The following is a 23,208-nucleotide window of genomic DNA, read 5'->3' as shown; positions in this document are numbered from 1 at the left end:
TTGCCAGAGAAGATGCAGCACTCTTCAACAATTGCTCCGGTTAGCTCAGTTCATGCTCTCCCTGTCAAAAGACAGCAATTGTTACCTCTGGATGCTGTCAGACTGACAGCAGAAGACACGCAAAAAGTTCCTGACAGAACTCTGTGAAAGTTTAAAAAAAAAAATGAAATAAAAAGATGCTCTTCGAGATATATTTAATAGAACAACTTAAAGCATTTCTTATTATTTTAAGCTTTGTTTTTTTAAGCAGCTGTTTGCTATCTTACCAAGACTGTTTGTAAAGAACCTCTGTGCTCCAAATTTCATACACCGTTAAATAGTCACACAAAATCATGTTATCAGCTTTATCCTTCTGGGCCTATTTAGAGCATCAAAGTTAACATCAAGAACCTAATGGACTTCGTGAACCTGCTAAATCTGACTCATCAAGCAAGCCCGCTGTTCTTTTGGGAATTTCACACTTTAACACTGAAAGACAGGAATCTGTAAAAAACAATAGTGAGAAATTAAACCGGCTTCCTCTTTCTCTTAATATTTGTGGAAGCACTGACCAAGCCAAACAGAAACTTAAGTTACTGTTTACAATATTAGGTCATACTACTGTATTGGTATATAAACCACTGTATCTCAATTTGTGTTTTGGAAGATAATGTAAGTTCTCTCAAACAAAAATACATACATATGTATATATGTGTATATATAAAAGAAAAATAAGCTTTATATATATAGAAATTGTTTTTGATCCCAAAGATTTCCCTCTCAAATTGTCTAAGTGAATTCTTCAACGTCAGCTTGCAGCTGTCCATGATGCCAGCAGAGGAATAGCCACATCCTCACTGGTTTTACTGCTGTAAACCTGTACAGTTTTGGAAACCTGTACAGCTTTTGAGCCTTTTTTGCCAGAAAAAATCTTAAGCGGGTGCATCCGCTTGCAACTCCCACCCCAGCACACCTCACCTCAGGAAGACACAAGCAAGACCTAGAGTTGAAAAAGCGACCAAGTGCAAGCAGCGAGGCAGGTTTCTTTCCACGATAAGCGACCAAATGGTCCAAACAGGGCTGCAGAGCAGAAACCTCAAATTACACTTCATCTTCTACCACATAACTTTGAGATTTGAGCAAGCGACCTGGCTTCCTCCCCCTTCACCCACCCAACACGCGAGGCGGGGACCCACAGGCGCCCACCTCCCGGGCTCCTGGGTGACCGCCTGCCCCATGGGGCCGCTACTCCCCTCCCACAGCGCTGTGGAGAGGAGCCCCCCAAGCATTAAGCTCCTTTCCCCATGCCTCCATCCCCTCATCTCGCCCCCCGACCCCAATGTGAGACCGCCCGGCCGCCCTACACCAGTCCCACCCGGAGGGCAGCGGTCCCCCTCCATCCCCTCACAGGGTGCACGGGGCGTGCGGGGGGGGCTCCCTCAGCAGCGCCCGCCGCTCACCTAGAGCCAGCCGCCGCTCACCTAGAGCCAGCCGCCGCAGCCCGGAGGGGTCCCGGAGGGATCCCGGAGGGGTCCCCGAGGGCCACCGACCCTTCCCTCGGTGCTAGGAGCTGGCGAGGCGGGCCAGGAAGGCGGCGGAACCGCCTCATCAGCCGGCGCCTCTCCACATGACGGCGCCATCATGTGATGGGAGGGCTGGGCACGGCCGCCGCCGCCTCCCGCCGTGCTGCCACCGCCGCGGCGGGGAAGAGGGTTTTTTGCGGGGAGAAGCCGGAGCTCGCCTCGCTGTCGGCAGCCCTGAGGCATGGGGCTGGCTCCGAGGAGGTCTCCCCGGGGCTCGTCCAGGCGGTGAGGGGTGAGGGAGGGCCTGGCAGGGCGGCCGGGGGAAGCGCCCGGGGCTGAGGGGAAGGGACAGGGATAGGGAAGCGCCCGGGGCTGAGGGGGCTGCGCTGCACCGGGGGCGCGTTTCGGGGGGCTTGGGTGGGGTATTCGGGCAAAAAAGGCACCCTACAGCCCGACAAGGAGTGGGGGAGATGAAATGTAAAGCCCAGTCCTGTTCCATGGGGGTTGCATCCTGTTACACCCCGCTGGGCTCCACACGACGGGACGGGCAGGCTCCCGGGTCGGGTCAGGGGGCTGAAGGGGCGCCCCCGCTGTCACAAGGGGCTTGGAAAGGTCTTGGTTAAAAAACTGAAGTCAGCTCGAAGCCTCACATAAAGGCTCCTAAAAAATCAAAGCTTAGTTTTAACGGTGCTGTGCCGCATATCTTGAAGGAAGAAATGTCAGTAAATAAACGGCTGCAGCACAAATGCTAGCCCTTTTGCTGCAACAAGTTTTCCTTGTTTTGCTAAATCCCGTTACAGTTACTTTGTTTGTATTTTAACCTATTATAGACTCCTAACGTGTTTTGTTTTCCTTGCCACCATCTCCTGCTTGGCCTCAATTGCTTCGATATTTGTGATCGTTTCATTCTTTAACCATTCTCTTCAAATTTTCTGCTCCAAGAAACCATGCTCGTCTTGCCTGGTTGTACAGGTGACTGATTCAAAGGCTGGGTATATACTAAAGATGATTTAAAATGCACTTTTTTCACTTCACCAGCTGCTTTAAACAGAGCATTTATCTTTCAACTGAAAGATTTCAGCCTGTGCTTAAAATCTGCATGGATTGAACTATCAAAAATACAAACATGAAGCACTGAATGTGTGTGGTTTTGTTTTTACAGGCACTGTTGATGGAGCAGCTCATTTCCTCATTCTTCTTCAAATCACCTGAAAACTAACATTCAGAAACAGACTACAGGACCTGTGCTACGTGTTCACCTCCGGCTCCACGATGGTTGATTTTCTTGCTGAAAATAATCTCTGTGGTCAGGCAATTCTTCGGATTGTCTCCTGTGGAAATGCCATCATTGCAGAACTCTTAAGACTCTCAGAATTTATTCCTGGTGTTTTCAGGCTGAAGGACAAGGCTGATCAACAAAAGTATGGAGATATCATATTTGATTTCAGTTATTTTAAGGTAAATCCTTTTCTTCTATTGTTAAACTTCACTTTAAAGTGTTGTCTTGGTAGAGCATAAGGGCTACAAAATAGCCATTCCTGAGTGCTCTGTTTTATTACCAGCATGCTTCAGAATTGACTGCAATGACTTGCTATTTGCTTAGTGCTTACCAGAAATCTACTGACTGAGATAGTAATTGGGATATGCTCACATGCTAACATTCCACGTCTGGACTGTCTTGTATTTTGTATAGTTTTGGTCACATTTAGCCTCATCTTACTCATTTGAGTGAGCATAAACAGTCTGGTGAGCACACTGGTCTTAGACCCCTAGGCAGAATATACATTTAACCAGTACCCACACTGAGAGTTTTAGGGCAAGAAGTGGAGACAACTTTAAGTGCATGCATAGAATAGCAGTCTTTCAGAATGTATGATGAGTCATCTGGCCTGCAAATTTTGATGGGTATTGATCATATAAGACTCGAGTCCTTGGTTATTATTTCCTGAAGGAACTTTAAATTTTGCTTTGACCAGCAGGTCCTGAGCCTGTGCAGTGGGTTGTTTTTCTTTGGAGCACTACTGTGGGCAGTATGCCCATCTTCCTTTGGTTATCTGTAGCTTATTCTTTGCAGCCGTGAAAACTGCTTCATGCTTTCCTGTCTGACAGTACCATGATTGTTCATTCACTGGACTCGTCACGTGCACTGAATCAACAAATAAATCAAAGAGCAGAGAACATGAAAAGCCCCTGTTTCCCTTACAAACTTAAAGCTTCTTGTAGAATGTATTTCCCTCTATCTTTCTCCAGCATGATTTAGAAGAAGCTGTAGGGACTATATAATTTGACTTTATCTGAATTGTAGAATAAAAGAAAAGTTAATAATACAGCAATATGGCAGGGGTGGAGAGGAATTGGTAAGAGTTGTCAACTTTGAGTACTGGCTCAGAACCTCAGGCACTGAAAACCCTAAGCACAGGTGATTTCCCAGATACCTTTAGATTTAAGTGTTTCAAGTCTCTCTACAAGTCTCTTTTTTTTTTTTTTTTTTTTTTTTTTTTTTTTTCAAACTACTTGAAAATTTTAAAGCGGATAGGTGTAATTGGTAAGAAATACAGTTATCCTGGAAACTGGAAGGATTTTAACATTAAGGAAACAAAGCAGTGCTGCTACGTTCCGGAGTGATTGCACCAAAATCAGTAAAATACATAAAAAGACATACTTAAAAAACAGATTATATCACTGCTAACACTTCATTCCTATATACATGATTCTTAAAATTAATTAACGAGAAAAGATTTGACATTTTGAAAAAATCCATAGGCAGTTTGGAACCTACTTTTATCCTTTGTTTTATGTAGCAATTTGAAAAAGTGAAACACAAGACCATTTTCAAACTACACGACAATTACCAACCAGATATTAGGCTTGATATTTTATTTTAACTCAATTTATTTTTTTAATCAAGTTCATGTTTATTGAATCCTTTGAAGTCATGGTCTTGTGCCATGGTAAGTGGCCTGTGGAATATCAACAATATTTTCAATTAAATATTAATGTTTTCAATTAAGCGTAAGTGATATTTTCAATTAGATCTTAGTGATGAGACCAAACAGAGATTATGAGAAATATTTACCATGCTAAATAGTTAGAAAGAAAAGTTTGTGGCCTTGTTTTCAGAAGGTCAGGCTTGTCACCCTTACCCTTTTTTCACATGGTTCTTAGTGACAGTTTTTGCATTAATTTCAGGAACTGTTGCTGAGCTAGATCCAATCTGTAAAAACTCTCCGATAAGTCTAATGCTTTCAAGCAGTTCAAATGCATAAGAAAGTACTAAGCTCACAACTGTTTGTGGAGCCTCAATGCTATGTAATCTAGCTGAGAAATCAATCAGATCAAATGTGTAAAGGAAGAAATTCCAACAGGGAGATGGATAGTACTACAGAAAGTCCATTGTGAACCACACAGCAACTTCAAATGCGTCAAAGTTTTACCCAAAGTGTTAACTATTCTTTTCTATTGGTTAAGTGAGAGAAATCATATTTAAAATAAAAGTGTAACAAAGTATAAATCTAATTGTAAGTGTCATGAACACAGTCAAATGCTGTCTCTAAACGTGAATGTCTTTTCTTAGGGGCCTGAGGCATGTGAAGGCAAACTGGAAGCCAAACCTGAGTTACTTGACTTAGATGAAGAATTTCGTGAAAACAACATAGAAATTTTGACAAGATTTTATCTAGCTTTTCAGAGTGTACATAAATACATTGTAGATTTGAACAGGTATAGTATATTTTATATATATATATACATGTAGAGTTTCTGACTGGAGTACTGTTGAGTCTTAATGATGGTAAGCTTTTTCTTCAGAGACCCAGTTTGCTCACTGTTTAAATGTAATGATGTGCACTTGGGAGCCTGGATTACTGGAGTAAGCATTAATGTTTAGAATCATAGGATCCTCTTGATTGGAAAAGACCTTCAGGATCTACAGGTTTAACCATCAGCATGATCTACTGAGTCCCATCACTAAGCCATATCCCTTAGTGCCACATCAACGTGTTTCTTAAATACCTTAGGAATGGGGACACCGCCACTTCCCTGGGCGCCTTTTCCAATGCTTGACCACCCCCTCCACGTAGAAAATCTTCCTCATGTCTAATCTAAACCTCCCTTGGCACAACTTGAGTTTGTTTCCTTGCATCCTATAACTTGTCACTAGATAAAAGGCTGCCACCCTCCTTGCTGCAACCTCCTTTCAGGTAGTTATAGAGATTGATGAGGTCTTCCCTCAGCCTCCTTTTCTCCAGACTAAACAACTCCAATTTTCTCAGCTGCTCCTCATAACTCTTGTTTTCTGGTACCTTCCCTGCTCTTCTCTGCACACACTTGAGCACCTCAATATCCTTCTTGTTTTGAGGGACCCAAAACTGAACGCAATATTCAAGGTATGGTCTCACCAGTTTATTCCTACTGTTGCTTACCAGCTTAATACATTACTTGAAAACATTCAACCTGTTAATTAGAGATATTTTTTCTCCTAATTAGAGATATTTTTTCTCCTTTATCATTGATATTGTCATGAAGATTTTTGAATAAAAGGAAACTCCATGTTGTCAACCTAAATTTTTGTGGTCTTGCAAAACAATCTATCAGAGAGTGCGTTGTCTTTAACTTTCATTGTTGTTATTTTCCCGAACTTAATTCTTCAACTGAGTTACCTGAAGTTTTCAAAACTTGGAAAAGCAGTATGAAAGGTTCATGGAACACTCTGAGAAAAAGTTCCTGAGAATCTTAAGCATAAGTTTTTTTTGTTGCTGATTTTATCTGAAAAGATTTATTGTAGGGTGATATGTAGTGTTACTGGGAAGTCCTTTAATAAGAAGAAACTCTGTTAATCCACAAGAACATTCCCTGTTCTGAGCTCCACCTTCCATATTGCAGTTGAGATAAATTTAACCTATTTCCAGGGGATATTTTGGGGATAACTTGAAAATGTGACAGTTTTACTAGACTTCGGAGTGGGGGAGGAGCTTTTCTTTCTCAGTATTTTGTTCTCAGGCTGTTTTCCACCCATTTGAAGGTTAAGAGGATGTCAGCTGTAAGGTACAGAGTATCCTCCAGCACAGTTCACACACACCATCTGGAAATGAAAGGAGGATTTTGCTAGCTGGTTGGCTCTAGCTAGGAGTTCCAGCTTTTCATTTCAGACTAGCATTTCTTCCTCTTTTAAAAACTTGACGCTGCTTGTGCTAGAAAGATGTTCTGACACCTCTCTTGACTTTCAAAGGATTTTGGTCAATTGAGTTCTGAAGAAACATAATTTGAGAGCAAAGCAGTCAATGACCAACTCTCTCTGTTGTAATTCCTAGATACTTAGATGACCTCAATGAAGGAATTTACATTCAGCAAACATTAGAAACTGTCCTCCTTAATGAAGATGGAAAACAACTTCTAGTAAGTATTCAATAATTTTGTAATATTAATCAAGGTACCAAACAGTTCTGTGCCACTCTAGACAAAAATGAAAATTCACCAAATGCACAGTAATGCTATGGCTTATTTTGAGGAAGACAAAGACCGAAAATCTTCAGTCTACCATTTTTGACAGTGTGTTGACTACATAGTTGCCATTCTGTTAGTTTATCATCACTTGCTTGTCTTTTAATGTTACTACAACATTGTGTTGATGCAGTTTCTTCCCTTTGTTCTTTCTGTTTCTGAACAGTGTGAAGCACTCTATCTGTATGGAGTCATGCTACTGGTCATTGACCAGAAAATTGAAGGAGAAGTCAGAGAAAGAATGTTGGTTTCCTACTACAGATACAGGTAAGGTATATTGGTGTTCAGAAGCACTCAAGGCTGAAAGAATGTGACACGGTATACTCAATTGACTGGGTTACTGAATTAAGATAATGGAAATGTCAGCACCCGTTTGACTGTACATATAGACTGATAATTGTGTAGAGCTCTATGAATACCAGTAGGGCTCCTTGCATTCACTGTTTTTGCAGGTCTGGCTGTAAAACTGCAGCAACAAATTTTTCATGCTGTCACAATAGAGATTTGAAGTCCACTGACAAATAAGCTTTCAGCTAAAGCTTTAGCATTGCAAATGTCAGCTGTGAAGATGTCATAGATAAGTGAGCGAATCTTGGTGAAAAGTCATTTTTATCCAGATGGCAGATGCAAGTCAGGCTTCTTGTAGTTACAGTGCTAAGCAAGTGGAACTTGTGTTTTTTATGGCACGCCAAACACTAATGTCACAGTTCTTAACTATGATAACTGAATTCATAAAAGGAAAAACAAAATAAAATGGGATTTCCTAGGAAGGCTGACAGCTTTGCTATAGGACAGGTAGGGTCTCAAAAAGTGAAAGGGAGCATCCTTTGCCTGTGCTGCTTTGACTACATTGAATGCAGAAATGGAGCAACAAGCAGAATTCATAAAAGGCAGGTGGAAGAAACAGAACAAAACTGTTCCTCTGAATACAAAGCTATTTTTTGTCCCTAAATAAAGTTCATTTTTCTGTTTGTGCTTTGTATGTTTATCTGGGATTTCAGTGTGGATATGTATCAGTGTCCTCCTATTATGGTGAAAACTGTATTCATGGGATAAACATCCAAAAACATCCCAGACCTTAGTATCTGATCGCTTTCTTAGAGGAAGGTCATGATTACAAGGGAAGAGAAAGGAGGAAATAACTAGGTCATAGAGCTCAATTTTTGTTCCTTCCTTCTGTAAAACAGTGCAGCCCGATCCTCTGCTGATTCCAACTTAGATGATATCTGTAAATTGCTTCGAAGCACTGGGTACTCGAGCCAACCTGGAGCTAAAAGACCTCCAAACTACCCTGAGAGCTACTTCAGCAGGGTACCCATCAGCGAAACATTCATCAGCATGGTTATTGGCCGCCTGCGGTCAGACGACATTTATAATCAGGTAAGTTACTGTGAGATAAAAGAGAGATCTAAAAAGACTAGCAGATGATTTCTCAAGTAAGCTGCTCAACAATGAAGCACAGAAGAAAATACATAATCACCAAATTGTGGAGGTTGGAAAGGACTTTTTGCAATCATGTAGTCTGAGCTCCTGGCTCAAGCAGGGTCAACTCCGGCAGATTGCCTGGGACCACGTCCACTTGGGCTTTGAATATCTGCAGAGGCTGGAGAATGCAGAACTTCTCTAGAAAATCCATTCCAGTGTTTGACTAACCTCACAGTAAAAAAAGAAGCAAACAAACAAACAAAAAAGAACCCACCCTTTTTCTTTAATGTCTTTAAATCTTAAATGATTGGTCACTCCTAATAACTAATCCCCTCAGAGATTGTAGTAACTAACTAAAATAACAGCAAAGAGATTTATCATCCCTTAGTAGACAGCTTGATTAAAAAGAAACCCTAATGTCACAGTTCTTAACTATGATAATTGATTTAATAAAGGGAAAAACAAAACAAAAGAAGCAAAGTATGAACAATGTCTGTCTCCTCTAATATGACTCCTTTGAGAGAGCTTTAAAAAAACATTTGCTTTTGAGCAGAATTTGGTCTGTAGCGTGGACAACCTTTTATCTGTAACTTTTAGCACACATTTAGTGAATCCTGGATGACTGAAACAGGATGTAGATGCCAGAAAAACAGTGTTTTAAGATTAATGAAAGATAGAAGAAACGAGCAAAGGCTTAAGTCTGTAGGTAGGAGTAGTAATATAAAAGTAGGGACCTTACTGAAAATGCTTTCAGGCTGTGGACAGACATACTAATGTTCAAAGGAGAAAAATGCCTCATCGGGTACTGTACTGCAGAAATTTCATTTTTGATAATTCAAATTATCATCATTGATAATTTGAATCTTTTTGGTCTTGCTGATAGACGGAATTCGTGAATAATTAAATTACGATCATTCTAATTGCCTCTTTTATTAAATTACTCTTGCTTTCATTAAATTAATTTTTGTTTTTATGTGAAATGAACTACAGCATCCCCAGTCCTTATGTAATATTTATTTCTATCTCTGTTCCTTTCATATAATCTTAAGCTCTTTTGTTCGTCCCTTCTTTGATTCATGTACGGCACAGTAATATCTTGTGGTAGCCTATTAAATTAGCAGATATCTACACAGTCAACTTTTATATCCTGTAAAATATATCTGGTAAATACACTGCATGTATAAGCATGTCCCACTTACATGCATCTGCTCTTTGTGTCATAGTAGCCTATATATAATACATATATCCTATATATATATAGGATATATAATAATTATCATATATATATATTATATGATGTATATATATAGGATATATGTGTTATATATAGGTTACTATGAGACAAAGAGCATATATATATCTTGTGGGATATATATATTATAACATATATTACTATATGTTACTATTATCTAATATGTATTACTATATAATATGCGTATTGCTTTCTAATGTGCCTCATGATATTTGCAAGTGGTTTATGTTGCTGTATATTATTATCTTGTTTTATTTGGTTCCCTTTCCCTAGGTTTCTGCATATCCTTTACCAGAACACCGCAGCACTGCCCTGGCTACTCAGGCTGCTATGCTCTATGTGATTCTGTACTTTGACCCTTCTATTCTTCACACACAGCAAGCAAAAATGAGAGAGATAGTGGACAAATACTTTCCAGATAATTGGGTAAAAATTAATTTTGTTTTAAAGCTGTTCTGTGGATTTTATGTTACAGAAATAATACGCTTAATTTTTACAGCATGCATTGCAGAAAAAATGTTCTAAAAGAATCCTATTATTTTCTGGTGAAGTTTTACTTTGCTCAGAATGAACCAATCTGAGTCAAATCTGGGTAAGCACAGAAAGCTATCCTTTGAAAATAAGAATTATCACTGTAAATCACAGAATTGTAGGGGTTGGAAAGAACCTCAAGAGAACATCGGGTCCAACGCCCCTGCCAAAGCAGGTTCCCTAGAGCAGGCTGCCCAGGTAGGCATCTAGATGGGCCTTGAATATCTCCAGAGAAGGAGACTCCACAACCTCTCTGGGCAGCCTGTCTCAGTGCTCCGTCACCCTCACCATGAATTTCTTTCGCATGTTGGTGTGGAACTTCTTGGGCTCCATTTTGTGGACATTGCTCCTTGTCCTATCACCACAAACCACTGAAAAGAGGTTGGTCAAATCCCTCTGTCTCCCACACTTAAGGTTTGTAAACATTGATAAGATCCCCTCTCAGCCTTCTCAAGGTTGAAGATGCTTAACTCAAATGCTTAACTCAACTACATTCTGATACCACAAAGGTAAAGTCAATCATTAAAAAAAAACCATCAGCTGGAAGGTGCATTTAGGCTTCTTCTAGTCCAACCTCCTTAAAGCAGGGCTGGCTTTAGAGTTAAATCAGGTTGCTCCTGTCTCGTCCAGTAGAATTTTCGACATATCTAAAATTAAGATTCTAAAGCCTCGGGGCTCCTGTAGCTAGTTTAATCACTCATGGTGAGGAATTTCTTCCATCTGTCCAACTGGAATTTCCCTTGTAGCTCATGACTGTTACCTCTTGACTTTTCACTGTGCACCTCTGAGATGAGCCTGGTTCTGTTGTATCCCCAAACTCCTTTTAGATAGTGGAAGGCTGCTGTCAGTTCCCTTAGCCTTTTTTTTTTTTTTTTTTTTTCTTTCTCTAGCATAAGCAAAGCCAGCTCCCTCAGACTCTACTTCCATTGTGAGTCCCATCCTAGTAGCCTTCCATTCGATTCACTCCCCTTTGTCCATGTCTGTCTTGTACCGAGGAGCCTAAACATAGACACGTTACTCTAAATGGAACCTCACGAGGTCTGACTAAAGGGAATAGTCACTTCCCTCAATCTGCTGGCCACAGTCTGGCTGGCATAGTCTAGTGTATGATGAGTCTTCATTGTCGTAAGGCTGTGTGTCTGATTCCTGTGCAGTTTGTCCAACAGGACACATATGTCCTTTTCTAGAGAATTCTTAGGCAAGCAAGCAGTTCTCAGACTGTGCTGTTGCAAGAATTTGGCTTTGTCCCCAGCCACAGGACTTTGTGTTTAACATTATTGAACTTCCTCTGGTTTTGCTGGTGAATTCTACTGATTTGTAGAGGCCTCTCTGGATGGCAGTCCTGCTCTCCAACAAATCGCCCACACACACATGTTGTTTGAAAACTAGTTTGAGGACACATTCCGTGCCATTGTCCAAATAACTTAGAATCAAAGCCTGTCACTGTGCAATTCTATAGACTGGTAAGATGCAGTGATCCAAAGGGCATTTCTGTGCATCTCAGTGCTAAGATTTAGGATCTCCAACCAGAAGCCCTAATCTGGACAAAAATGCTACTGAAGTAGGCTGGCGTGTAACAGTATAGTCTCTGGGTAGTTTATATCAAAGGGAATCAGACTTCACAAAAAAAATAGAAATTTATGTGTATCCATTGGTTTTAAATTTTATTCCTCTGTACCATTAATAGAACAGTGAAAAAAGGAGTGAAGAAACTGCAGTAGCTGCCTATTTTACTATAAGCTCATTACAACTCATCAGGTTTTTTTCACCTTTTTTTTCCTGAAAAACTTTAAGCTTATATTAGGGATGAGAACTCAAATTTTTGAGTATGCCAGCATTTTTATTCACTTGACTTCATTGTACAGACTGTTACTTCAATACAACGCCTGTCTTGTGATCAGATATGGATGAGTTAGCTGCATCATACAGAAGCGTTTCAAATCAGTCTTAGCAGTGGAACTGTAGCCTTTTAAGGAACTGACGGCAAGAAACACTGAGCTTTATTTCAGCAGTATTAGAAGGATCTTCTCATCAGCAGACCAGCATCTCATTTACCTCTTCAGGCTTCTTTTTTGACATTTTACAAAAAGGTCAGTGGTTGACAGTGACCTAGATGTGATCACTCCAGGATGGACCAATATTTTTTGCTCCAGTTGGAGCAATAGTGTGATGAAGCTGATAATGCCAAAGCTCTGTATATTCTTCATCTGTCAGTCACCCAAGACTTCCATTTTTAATCATGCATCTTACAAACACTTGCAAGCCAACCACAATTCAGTTTTTAATCACATTTAAACTTGGTCTGGGGGTCTGAAAACAGTTCCTCTTTGTTCCTTGAAAATCAGTGTGAAATTCTTCTGTTTGTGTTTGCAATGGAAGACACGTTACATTTCTGTTTGGCACTTTGGGCATTCTTAGAGTAGGATTCATTTAGATGTGTGTTCTTTTTTTTTTTTTTTTTTTTTTTTTTTTTCCCTCTGTCATAGTCAGTTCCCCAGTCAGTCTTGCTTTTGTCAGTTTTGTGCACAGGAACATGGAAATTCAGAAATGAAAAGGAAGTCATAAATTCTTGGGTAGGAGTGCAGAAGAGAGACAGAGGATCAGACACAGTGACTGAAAAAGCTGTCAGCTTGTTTTCAGAACTAAGCTTCAATTAACTAATTAACTATATTTTTTGATATCTGTATTCTTTGCTCCAGGGTAGGAAGAAATAAAACGAAATACAGTTATCTCCTATTCATACCTACAACATATCACTCCCTACTCATGTTGCTAAATGAAAAGTGTGTCTTCTAAATAAAATTGTAAACACAGCTGCTTGTTTTCTGCTTAGGTTATCAGTATTTACATGGGAATCACTGTAAATCTAGCAGAAGCATGGGAGCCCTACAAAGCTGCTAAAACCGCCCTCAACTACACTCTGGATATTTCAAATGTCAAAGAGCAGGTATGTAAGACAGCATTCAATATTTTTAGCAAGGTTTCAGGCCGCGTGGCTATCTCAAATATCTATATTTTTCTTCTCTTGTCTACAATTGTTTGAATTGTATACTAGTACAATACTTTGAGAATGTAACTTTTGTATAAAACTGAGTTATAAATACTTCAAGATCTCAAAATCTTGTATGCCCATCATTGCTTGTTTCCCTTCCTCTTGTGGAAAAAGAGCCTAGAAGATTCCCTTTTCCCTAAAAGTTCCTGGGTCACAACTTGACAAAATAGATGCTGGCGCTCAACACCATCTTGTTCAGTATGGCATATCTTAAGCTGACTATGGTGTTTGGTCTTCCATAGGTAAAAATTTTAGAAGTTATACATTCATTTTGATAACGTGGTACTCAGCCAAATAGTTGTGCATTGTGCCTCAAACAATAATCTGGAAAACCCACCTGATTTAAAAGAATACCTTAACGTTGCAATGTAGTTGCTGGGTTTTTATGTGAAATTATTTTTCTGTGCCTAAAAAACAGTGAATAATACTGGCCTGTTTGTAAAACCAGACAATAATTGGGGGATTTTGCTGGATTTACGATTGTTTAAATGCCTCCTTAGGGTTTGAACAAAGTGTTCAGAAAAGAACACCACGCAGAAGTGTCTGATGAGAAGAACCATGTTATACGTTGTCTTCTAAACGTAGGGAATATGAGCGGACATTTCTTGTTAGTCTTCAGGGAAAGTTTGCTAAGTAGAACTGGCACTTAATTCATGACAAGTATATCCCATTTTCAAGTAGTTTTTGTTTTCTTTCTTATCACCATGTTTAGGAATGATTTCTAGCAAGTATGTAAGTGAATATACAGGAAGATCAGAAGTCTGGATTTTTGAAGCATTCCTTTGTAGAGCAAAGATCCTGAAATACACTTTGCATTCATTGTCACATAGCTGCAGTTGATGATGTTGCCTACTAGAAATGATAGTGATTTTTTTATATCACTTTCCTGATCTGATACCACTTAAATTTTTAGAAGCCCCAGCTGTATTTTACCTGAAGCATTCCTTTTGAGGCAAGGATTGTACTGACACAAGCATTGTGTGTTCTAAGGCAAGCAGGTACGCTGCAGTCACTGAGCGGGTGCACACTCAGGTGCAGCAGTTCCTCAAAGAAGGCTGTCTAAGGGAAGAGCTGGTGCTGGACAATATTCCCAAGCTGCTGAATTGCCTACGAGACTGCAACGTGACAATTCGCTGGTTGATGCTTCACACTGCAGACACAGGTAAGACTTCGTGCCAGATTTTTATTCCGGAGTTGTCAGTCGTGCTCTACTGGTGCTTTGTCTTAGGTCCTGAAAGAAGTTCACTGTGTGCTACTGTTGAAGTCAGCAGAATTTAATTTACTGTTTTCAGTGGTTTGTTGAGCTCTTCTTTTGTTAACAGTCTCCTAAAATCTTTGGCTGAAATGTGCACACATGCATTTCCTTAAATCTTGCAAACCATGTACAGGTATAAAAACAACCTTTGAGAAGTCATGATCCTGTTGAATAATATTCTGCAGAAAAAGTCTGGGAGTGTTATCTTCTTGTGCCTTATCACTTGAAGCATCATTGTGAGAATTGTATGTATCACTAAAATGAAAGCCATAGCCAGCTTTTTAATATCTCAGTAATTATTTGAAAGCACAGTTTTTATTCTGATAACTGTTGAATAATGTCTCTGACATGAGTTTGGATCTGCGAACTTACTTGCTTAGGCATAGCCTTGGTTGAATGCCTGTGCTGTCTTTGTGACTTCTTGGTCTGTGAAATCTTCTGTTGTACCTCCACATGTTCTCTGTAACAGTCTCAGAAATGCTGATCTCTGGGCTTCTCAGACAGGAGTACTAAATTCACGCTTAGTTTGCAGAAGCTCGCAGAAAAATTTTAATGAAGCTTAAGCACCCCAGAAACCTTAATTATTCCCTCTTCTAAGGAAGGGCAGTGATACCCATGTAAATGAAGAACAAGTGGGGACTGACATATCAGAACAAAATGTTTTTGCTATTAACCTATTAAAGAGTCTATTTACAAAGATTTAAATGCTTGGCCAAATTCTGTAACAGTGGAGAAATGTTGTCCTTCCATTTTCAGCTTGCGATCCAAATAATAAACGACTCCGCCAGATAAAGGATCAAATTCTAACAGACTCAAGGTACAATCCCAGGATCCTTTTCCAGCTTCTTCTGGATACAGCTCAATTTGAATTCATTTTGAAAGAGGTAACGTGCTGCTGCTTTCTTCAGTGTTTTACCCTGAACAGCAGAGCAGAGATGAAGACTTGATTTTGCCTGAATATCATGATAATCAGCAAGCTCAAATGTGTTGAAAATGCTGCACAACTTTTTATCCTCCCATACTTCCCTTTTCCAGGCTTTCTTTAAAACAAAGAAGAAAGCCCTTGTATGTTGAGGATAAGCTGCTAGGAAAACTCTTACATCTATATATAAATTTATGCCGTCTGTAAAAAACACTCCCAATTAATTCTGTGCTACTAATCTGGTAAAATACATACAAGCATGCTTAACTTCAATTATATTCTCTTTTAATTGAGTTTCTGTGTATAGGCTGAGATGACTATGCAAAGTATAACTCAAAATTAGATCAGTCTTCTAGCATCTCTAAGCTAAAAAAGTCACTGGATATTTCTATAACTGTCTAAATGCCAACAATATCTGTCGTATATACTTTTTAAATTCAGTTAATTTATATCATCATATGTACATCCCACTGGCTGTATTTCTCAATGCTTTAAATTTTGTATTTCATGTTCTGGTGAGGTCTTGAAGTTATTTAGTACTCCCTGTAAGTCAGTTCCATCTGTTTTTGGTATTTCATTTCATTTATTGTAGTTTGCCTTCTTGACAGTTTCATTTACCAAATGCTTTGTTTTCAATAGATGTTCAAACAGATGCTGTCAGAAAAACAAACAAAATGGGAGAACTATAAAAAAGAGGGATCTGAAAGGATGACTGAACTCGCTGATGTCTTCTCAGGAGTTAAACCTCTTACAAGAGTAGAGAAAAATGGTAATTAATAAAAATTAAAGTGATGGGAAAAAAATATTTTTCTTTTTTTACTTCTAAATGAATACTGAAAGAAAATTCATGAGGCTAATACTGATGATAATAAAAAAAATTCATGTCCTTCAGCTGACACAGACATTTCTTACAGGCTGTCTTCCATATGTTCTATATGTAAGCCGTGTTTAGATTCCTAATATTTAGATGGCTATATTTTAAATTATTTTTCTCTTACTGCTTTGTGTAGAGATGTTAGGTAAGGTAACAAAATGCCATTTCACTTTTCCATGTGTAACAGAGTTACAGAGTCGGTGTTACTGTGTTCTATATTCGAAGGAGTGGGAAAATCATATCTGTTAAATATGGGGTTGCTTTAAGGTCTCCTTTCATTCTTTTCCTGGTCATGAACTGCATTTGTTCTATCAGCATTTTTTTCAAAGCTTCGTTTACTTCTATTCTGCACCGAATCTTTGAGATTCTCCAATGAAATGACTTAAAAGCATGAATTTGTATTTCCAAATTTCTTGCTCTGTTTTTTGAAACCTTTTTTTTTTTTTTTTTTTCCCTCAGTTGATGTAAGAATGAGAATTTTAGATCACTGTCTCATTTGATCACAAACACCGCATGTCAGTGTAAAGGCAGTATTAGTGATAGCTATTGTGGAACTAAATTTAGAATGAAGACAATTTTATCACTTTCTTCCATATAAAAGCAGAATTACCTTACTGAATTCTTTCTCTCTATCATCTTGATGTCAGCAAACTTCCAGCTAAAACACAGAAATTGCAGCTGCCAACACAATTACCGTTGTAAAACCATTTATAAAACACAAATTCATAATTTAAAAGGTTTTATCTTCTTTGTATAGGTTTTATTGTGCCAATTTGTTTTGATAATTGTTTTTTTTTAATGTTCTGTGTGACACTTACCTAAGCATTTGCTCCTTTAAGAGTCTATGTCTGGAAAGGCTAGAATTGTAGAAGTAAAATGAAAACATTGTAAATAATGCCCTGTATGTATAGTGCTGAATATTTTTGTTCTTCTTATTGTCTAGCACATTCCTGGTGTCTTTATGGTTTACTGCACTTGCAAAGATTTAATAAAATTTTTCTTGTTCTTACATAGAAAATCTTCAGGCATGGTTCAGAGAAATCTCCAAGCAAATCATGTCTCTCAACTACGATGATTCCACTGCAGCAGGCAGAAAAACTGTGCAGCTCATACAGGCATTGGAAGAGGTATGGCAAAGAAATCTTGAGACAAGTGATGAATTACAAGACAAATCTTCATTTTAACAATAGGTTAAATCTGTGGATCCTCACAGTCTTGCATATACAGTCATCAGGACTTGCCTGTAGACCTCATCATTGTAAAATAAGGAATACTGTATGAAAAACCATGCCACATACAACTGATGATTAGTAAGATTTTCCAGAGAAATGAGTTCAATAGTAAACATTTTTTGTCAACATTACATACTATTTTATTTAAAATTCTGAAAATAAATTCATTTGAAGCTAGAGAGGATAATTTGGAAAGCAGAATAAAAATAGTAGGCCAGGATTTGTTAAGTGTTTTACTGTATCATAGTCCTGAAGAGAGAGATCAGTTTATTGATTTTATTAACGTTGTTGTCTTTAAAGATGAATGGACAAAAAGGGGAATTTTTTGTTTGGTTTTGTTTTTAAATACAGGTCCAAGAGTTTCACCAGCTGGAAAATAATCTGCAAGTTTGCCAGTTTCTGGCTGACACCCGCAGATTTCTTCATCAGATGATCCGAACTATCAACATTAAAGAAGAGGTCTTGATCACCATGCAGATAGTTGGTGATCTTTCTTACGCGTGGCAATTAATTGACAGGTATCCTAGCAAGAGGTCTTTCTTCTAAGTCATCGTTAGTGAAACTTTTAGGAATTAACATGAGTAAACGTTTTTTATAACACTGTTGGACTTGATAACCTTTGTAGGACACTTCCAACTGGAAGTATTCTATGAGTTGTTGAGAATATTTTGCTCTAACCAACTTGAATAAGAATTAACAGCCATTCTTGGCATGTTGTTAGCTGCAGGCTAAGTAATACCGTAACTTTTTAGTTTATACCCTGTTCCAACTAAAACAATTTTGTTAAGTTTCTATCTCCACCCTTTAGTATAGTCAAGTGTTCTCCAAGATACCAGTTCTCGTTTCAACCAAAACCAGACAAAAATGTTACAGAACTTCTTTTTCTATGGTGTGATTTTGCTAAGCTGCTACTCTGTTTGTTTGGCTGTTACTGATGCCGCCTTCTTTTGCCCCATCTCCCCCTTTATCATAGAGTTTTTTTCTAGTCAGTAGCTCTTCAGACCAAAATTCCCCTTTAGTAAAGTTTCACAGATCTCCTGTGCCATTTCTGGATCACGCTGCTGCTAGTGACGTATGAATTAAGAGCTGACAATACGTTTCAGGGGAAAGAACTGATTCATTTTCTTTGTTTCTTACCCCAGCTTTACATCTATTATGCAGGAAAGCATAAGAGTCAGTCCATCTATGGTAACTAAACTCAGAGCTACTTTTCTAAAGGTAAGTAAGAAAGAAAATGAAGGTAGTTTAATACTTGCTAACCAGAGCATTTGTTAAATAGACCTTGAGGCTGTGAAGTCACAAGTGATTAAAATCTTTTTTTACCAACATTTTCTATATCCAGCTATTTTAGAATTAAATTATTACATTAACTCAAGGTTAGTTTTAAAGAAAATAAAATCCAGTTATGTATGTTTGTCTATACAACCAGTGACATTGCCACCATTAGACAAATTAGTCTCATCATTCAGGCTCTACTCATTACAGTTACTTACTGGAGAGATCGTATCCAAAGGGTGAATTCTCTGCATATGTATCAGGAGAGACTGAAGGAATTACAAAAGATAGGGTGGCTATGCTCTTTTTCTGTCATGGTGAAGATTTGGCATCAGATGAAAATATTTTCTATAGAAACATGAATAGGAAGTAGCATGGAGAAGGAAGGGTAAAATTACAGAAAGAAAATACCTCACATAACTGATAAGATTAGGGAAAATGAATGCAGGGAATGTGGCATTATAGACTGCTGAACTTTTCTGATATTTTAGCAAAAAATATATATTTTTTACTTTTTTATTGGCAAATCTGATGTTGTAACACTGCTGTTTAGGAAGAATGTATTACTTCAAGGTATAGTTTAAGAGCCTGAGGAAGAAAGTTTAGACATTTAATTTATATGAGGAAAGTAAAGGTAAAGTTAAAATGTTAACTTTGTTTCTAGCTTGCTTCTGCTCTTGACCTGCCACTTCTTCGTATCAATCAAGCCAACAGTCCTGATCTTCTCAGTGTATCACAGTATTATTCTGGCGAGTTGGTTTCCTATGTAAGAAAGGTAGGCATTTGAAGAGACATAATTGCCTCATTCCATAATTACCTTTCCTCAGTTGACGATTTTTTTATTTGGAGGATGTTCTGACTGTGTTTGTCTCATCTCTCTTTTTACAAAGGTTCTACAGATAATTCCAGAAAGCATGTTTACTTCTCTTCTCAAAATTATAAAGCTTCAGACTCACGATATTATTGAAGTGCCTACTCGCCTTGATAAGGATAAGCTACGAGATTATGCTCAGCTCGGACCACGATACGAGGTGCAGTTAAAATAGGGAATTCTTAAAAAGCATGTCTTAAGGGTAGCCGCCTTCAGCCTAAGTTTAAATAGGTTCCACTCCACAGAGTTAGCACTTTAACAGTGAAGGTGGGTTTGTTGACTGAGTAAAAATTAAAACTGACTCCTGTTACAATAATACCTTAGTTTTCCTGAAGATAGATAAGTACCTCCTCTTTTGTTTGTAAAAGTCCAACTTTTGATCATGCAGAAAAGGAGAGGAAAAGTAAATATATTTGTAAATGAGTATAGAGATTTTGGATTTATTTATGTGGTGGTGGGAGTGACACTAAAAACCCAAGTCTGAAATTAAGCCATCATACTTGGAATGCTTGTTCTGGGAGAAGGAGAAAGTTAAAAACTGAATAAACCAGCCGGGTTAAGCCTTTTGTTGTCTTCAAATGTGAAGGGAGGATGGGGACACGTTGATTTGATCAGGTGAAGAAGCTCGTATTGCTTGTTGAAATTTCTGTCTGTGTTAAGTTTCTGACTTCTGCACTGTTACTGGTTTGGAAGAGTGAGTAAACATAAAAAAAAATATATATATATTTGGTTTTATATTTCACAGAAGATTGAGGAGCAAAAAAAAAATGAGTAAACCTGTAATTTTTTCCCCTCAAATAAACTTTTTCCCCTAAATATTTTAGTTCCCCAAATACCAGTAAGGATGCTATCTTTTTTTCACCAGTTTTTGCGAAAGTGTTATGAGTTTTAAACAACCAGGTTGAGATCTCTAACGAAGCTGATATTCAAACCTGAATACTAGCTTAGGCTTTCCCATTAAACTTTGTAAAGATAGCTTATTTGGGAGTGAGTGGGGGGCAAGGATAGAGGAGGAGGCAGTATTCAGTAACATTCCTTTAATTTTGAGGAAGGAGAAGGGTGACTTCTTACCTGTGATTTCTGTGGAACTGTAAGTCTGAACTGTGTTGTTTCTATTCTCTATAGTAAACGTCTTAAAGGCAAAAGACTGGCTTGTCTGAACTCTGAGCAAAAGGATTCCTACCTAATAATTTAATACTAAGTGAATGTGCTTCTGTATTTTGTCAGTGGAAAGGGTGAAGTGGTCTCTTTGCTGGCAGCGGGCTTTGTTGCAGAATAACTACTTCAAGCCGTGCCCCTTGCCTGCTCAAAGCTACTAATGTGCTTACTAATGTGTACATAGTTTTATCTATGATGTTTTGTACTCATGTGATATAGCCAGCCCGGTCTTTTCTCTCATCTTTATAAAGCTGCTGGGAAATACTATTCTTTCCTGCTGGTAACATATCTGTATCGATCTAATCAGAAGATAGATTATTAGTGTACTATATAAGTAAGCTTAGAACAAGATGTGAAATTGAAAGTACATCAGTGCATTATTCTGTGACAGGAAACAACCACTGGAGAAGATGTTTATCTTTCTAGCTTGATTATCTGAATCTGTTGAATCACTTGAATAAATTGTATCCTCCTTTTCTATTAAAGGTTGCCAAGCTAACCCACGCAATTTCAATTTTCACTGAAGGTATCCTCATGATGAAAACTACTTTAGTTGGTATCATCAAGGTAACGTTCCATTATTTCAGTAGTCATTTGGTGGCAATTAGCACTTAAGCACAGCTATTTCAGCACACTAAGCAAGACCCAGAAGACAAAAAGACAAGAAAAAAATGAGCTTGCAGACTAGTTTTCAAACAGGGATGCCTGATATGGCATCTAGGTATGAACTGTGTTATTTAAGGTCATTAAGAACCCACAGTTCTCATTGTGCATAGGTTCCTCAACCTTAATTGACACATTTTTTTTCTATTAGAAAAATGACTGCAAGCGTTTCTGAAGAGCTGTTTCTTCCACTGGCAAAGGCTGCTCTACCTCCATTAAGATTCCTATTTCAGGACTTCAGAAGCAAGCATTCTTGAAGCAATATATACTTCTTAACGTATTCTGGCTTTTTATAGTTGTACGACATTCTTAATGGATCATTATCGAAGCCTGAATATGGGAACAGACCTTTGCCATTCAACTTAAAGGAATGGTTTATTATGTAGTAGAAGTACATAAATATTAATCTTCTGGACAAGCAACTGGTGGGAGAGTGGATGTGTTAGCATTGCTTTCCTATCAGAAAATAAGTATTTAACGTACTTCTTGGTAAACCTGAAATCTTTTCATATTTTTGATACACTTCCAATTTTCAGGAAAAAAAAATATTTCTTCTACTTAGGTGGACCCAAAACAGTTACTAGAGGATGGAATAAGGAAGGAGCTAGTAAAACGGGTAGCTCTAGCTCTTCACAAGGGACTCATCTTTAATCCTAGAGCCAAGGTGTGTAACAACTTGATTTGATTTGATTTTTTATGTATCTCAGTTTTGCTGACACCTCTTTTATTGTACTACTTTCTAGAAAATAATACTTAATTTTCTGTACAGGTTTCCTTTGTGTAAAGTACATTTTCTTAAAGGTTATTCTTGTTTTTATTTGATGTTGCAATGAGTTTATAAACTGGTAAGAGTGTACAGAATTCAAAAACCTATTTGTATTCTGTTCCAAGTGTCCTACGAATACTGAGTTCACAGTTGTCTTTGTGATGATTCATGGCAACACGTGATAATCTATACAAGTCAGGTTAAAAACAAAAAGTAGAATAAGGATTATGACTCTTTGTTTTGTTTCTGTCCAGATTGTTAAAACTCCCTCCCAGATCAATCAATGGTATTATTGAAGCCTAGAAAAAAAACTAGAAACAGGAAGAAAAAAATATTTTACAGGAAGAATCACTTAAGATATTAAACAACCTGTAATGCATCTCCCAGTGTTTTTTTTTTTTTAATTCTATATGGAATATAATGAAATCCTGGAGAGATTGTTGTGTAAAAAGGCATTTAGAAGCCTATACATTTGGTTTGTATTCTACCTGCTCACGGTTCTGTTTTTCTTTTTCTTTCTTCCCCTCTGTAGCCAAGCGAACTGATGCCTAAATTGAAAGATATGGCAGCAACAATGGATGGATTCCATCGATCGTTTGAATATATCCAGGATTATGTCAACATATATGGTTTAAAAATTTGGCAAGAGGAAGTGTCTCGTATTATTAACTACAATGTGGAACAAGAGTGCAATAACTTCTTAAGAACAAAGGTGCTGGTCAAAACCAAAAATGAACAAAAAAGATGATAAATGCTTTTATGTTGGGATGTTCATGCTTGTGAGTGATGGAACATGTAATGAATCATGCACGGTCCATAGAGTTGTGTCTTCAACTTAATCTGTTATCTACCATGAAAAACATCTGGCCCCAGCTTTTTCTGAACGATTTCAGCATCCCCCCTACATTGGTTGTACATAAGAGCAAAGAAC

At 38.2% G+C, this 23,208-nt stretch overlaps 2 protein-coding genes across 6 annotated transcripts in view; one reads left to right on the top strand and one right to left on the bottom strand.

Moving 5' to 3' along the window:
* NSMCE2 (NSE2 (MMS21) homolog, SMC5-SMC6 complex SUMO ligase) overlaps positions 1 to 1,575 on the bottom strand; it is a 127,349-nt gene extending 125,774 nt beyond the window's left edge. The window contains exons 1-2 of one of the 3 annotated variants that reach the window (XM_084282875.1): positions 1,440 to 1,532; positions 958 to 1,059 (exon numbers count right to left, since the gene is read on the bottom strand). The gene's annotated coding sequence lies outside the window, so the exon portion shown is untranslated. Of the gene's footprint in view, positions 1 to 957; positions 1,060 to 1,439 lie in introns of all 3 variants that reach the window. The other 2 variants (XM_084282873.1, XM_084282874.1) reach the window with 2 other exon arrangements.
* Positions 1,576 to 1,641: 66 nt separating this feature from the next.
* WASHC5 (WASH complex subunit 5) overlaps positions 1,642 to 23,208 on the top strand; it is a 28,895-nt gene continuing 7,328 nt past the window's right edge. Inside the window, exons 1-19 of one of the 3 annotated variants that reach the window (XM_084306633.1) lie at positions 1,642 to 1,787; positions 2,665 to 2,960; positions 5,077 to 5,222; positions 6,812 to 6,896; positions 7,168 to 7,268; positions 8,189 to 8,381; positions 9,952 to 10,104; positions 13,043 to 13,156; positions 14,252 to 14,423; positions 15,273 to 15,400; positions 16,078 to 16,207; positions 17,327 to 17,439; positions 17,896 to 18,062; positions 18,687 to 18,762; positions 19,484 to 19,594; positions 19,710 to 19,850; positions 21,335 to 21,415; positions 22,074 to 22,175; positions 22,810 to 22,989. In XM_084306633.1, coding sequence (XP_084162759.1) covers positions 2,775 to 2,960; positions 5,077 to 5,222; positions 6,812 to 6,896; positions 7,168 to 7,268; positions 8,189 to 8,381; positions 9,952 to 10,104; positions 13,043 to 13,156; positions 14,252 to 14,423; positions 15,273 to 15,400; positions 16,078 to 16,207; positions 17,327 to 17,439; positions 17,896 to 18,062; positions 18,687 to 18,762; positions 19,484 to 19,594; positions 19,710 to 19,850; positions 21,335 to 21,415; positions 22,074 to 22,175; positions 22,810 to 22,989 — 2,379 coding nt within the window. In that variant the 5' untranslated portion in view covers positions 1,642 to 1,787; positions 2,665 to 2,774. Of the gene's footprint in view, positions 1,795 to 2,664; positions 2,961 to 5,076; positions 5,223 to 6,811; positions 6,897 to 7,167; positions 7,269 to 8,188; positions 8,382 to 9,951; positions 10,105 to 13,042; positions 13,157 to 14,251; positions 14,424 to 15,272; positions 15,401 to 16,077; positions 16,208 to 17,326; positions 17,440 to 17,895; positions 18,063 to 18,686; positions 18,763 to 19,483; positions 19,595 to 19,709; positions 19,851 to 21,334; positions 21,416 to 22,073; positions 22,176 to 22,809; positions 22,990 to 23,208 lie in introns of all 3 variants that reach the window. The other 2 variants (XM_084306634.1, XM_084306635.1) reach the window with 2 other exon arrangements.

The sequence above is a fragment of the Netta rufina genome, assembly GCF_964035555.1.
Source record: "Netta rufina genome assembly, chromosome: 2".
Classification (NCBI taxonomy): domain Eukaryota; kingdom Metazoa; phylum Chordata; class Aves; order Anseriformes; family Anatidae; genus Netta; species Netta rufina.
This window is presented reverse-complemented; position numbering and strand designations above follow the sequence as displayed.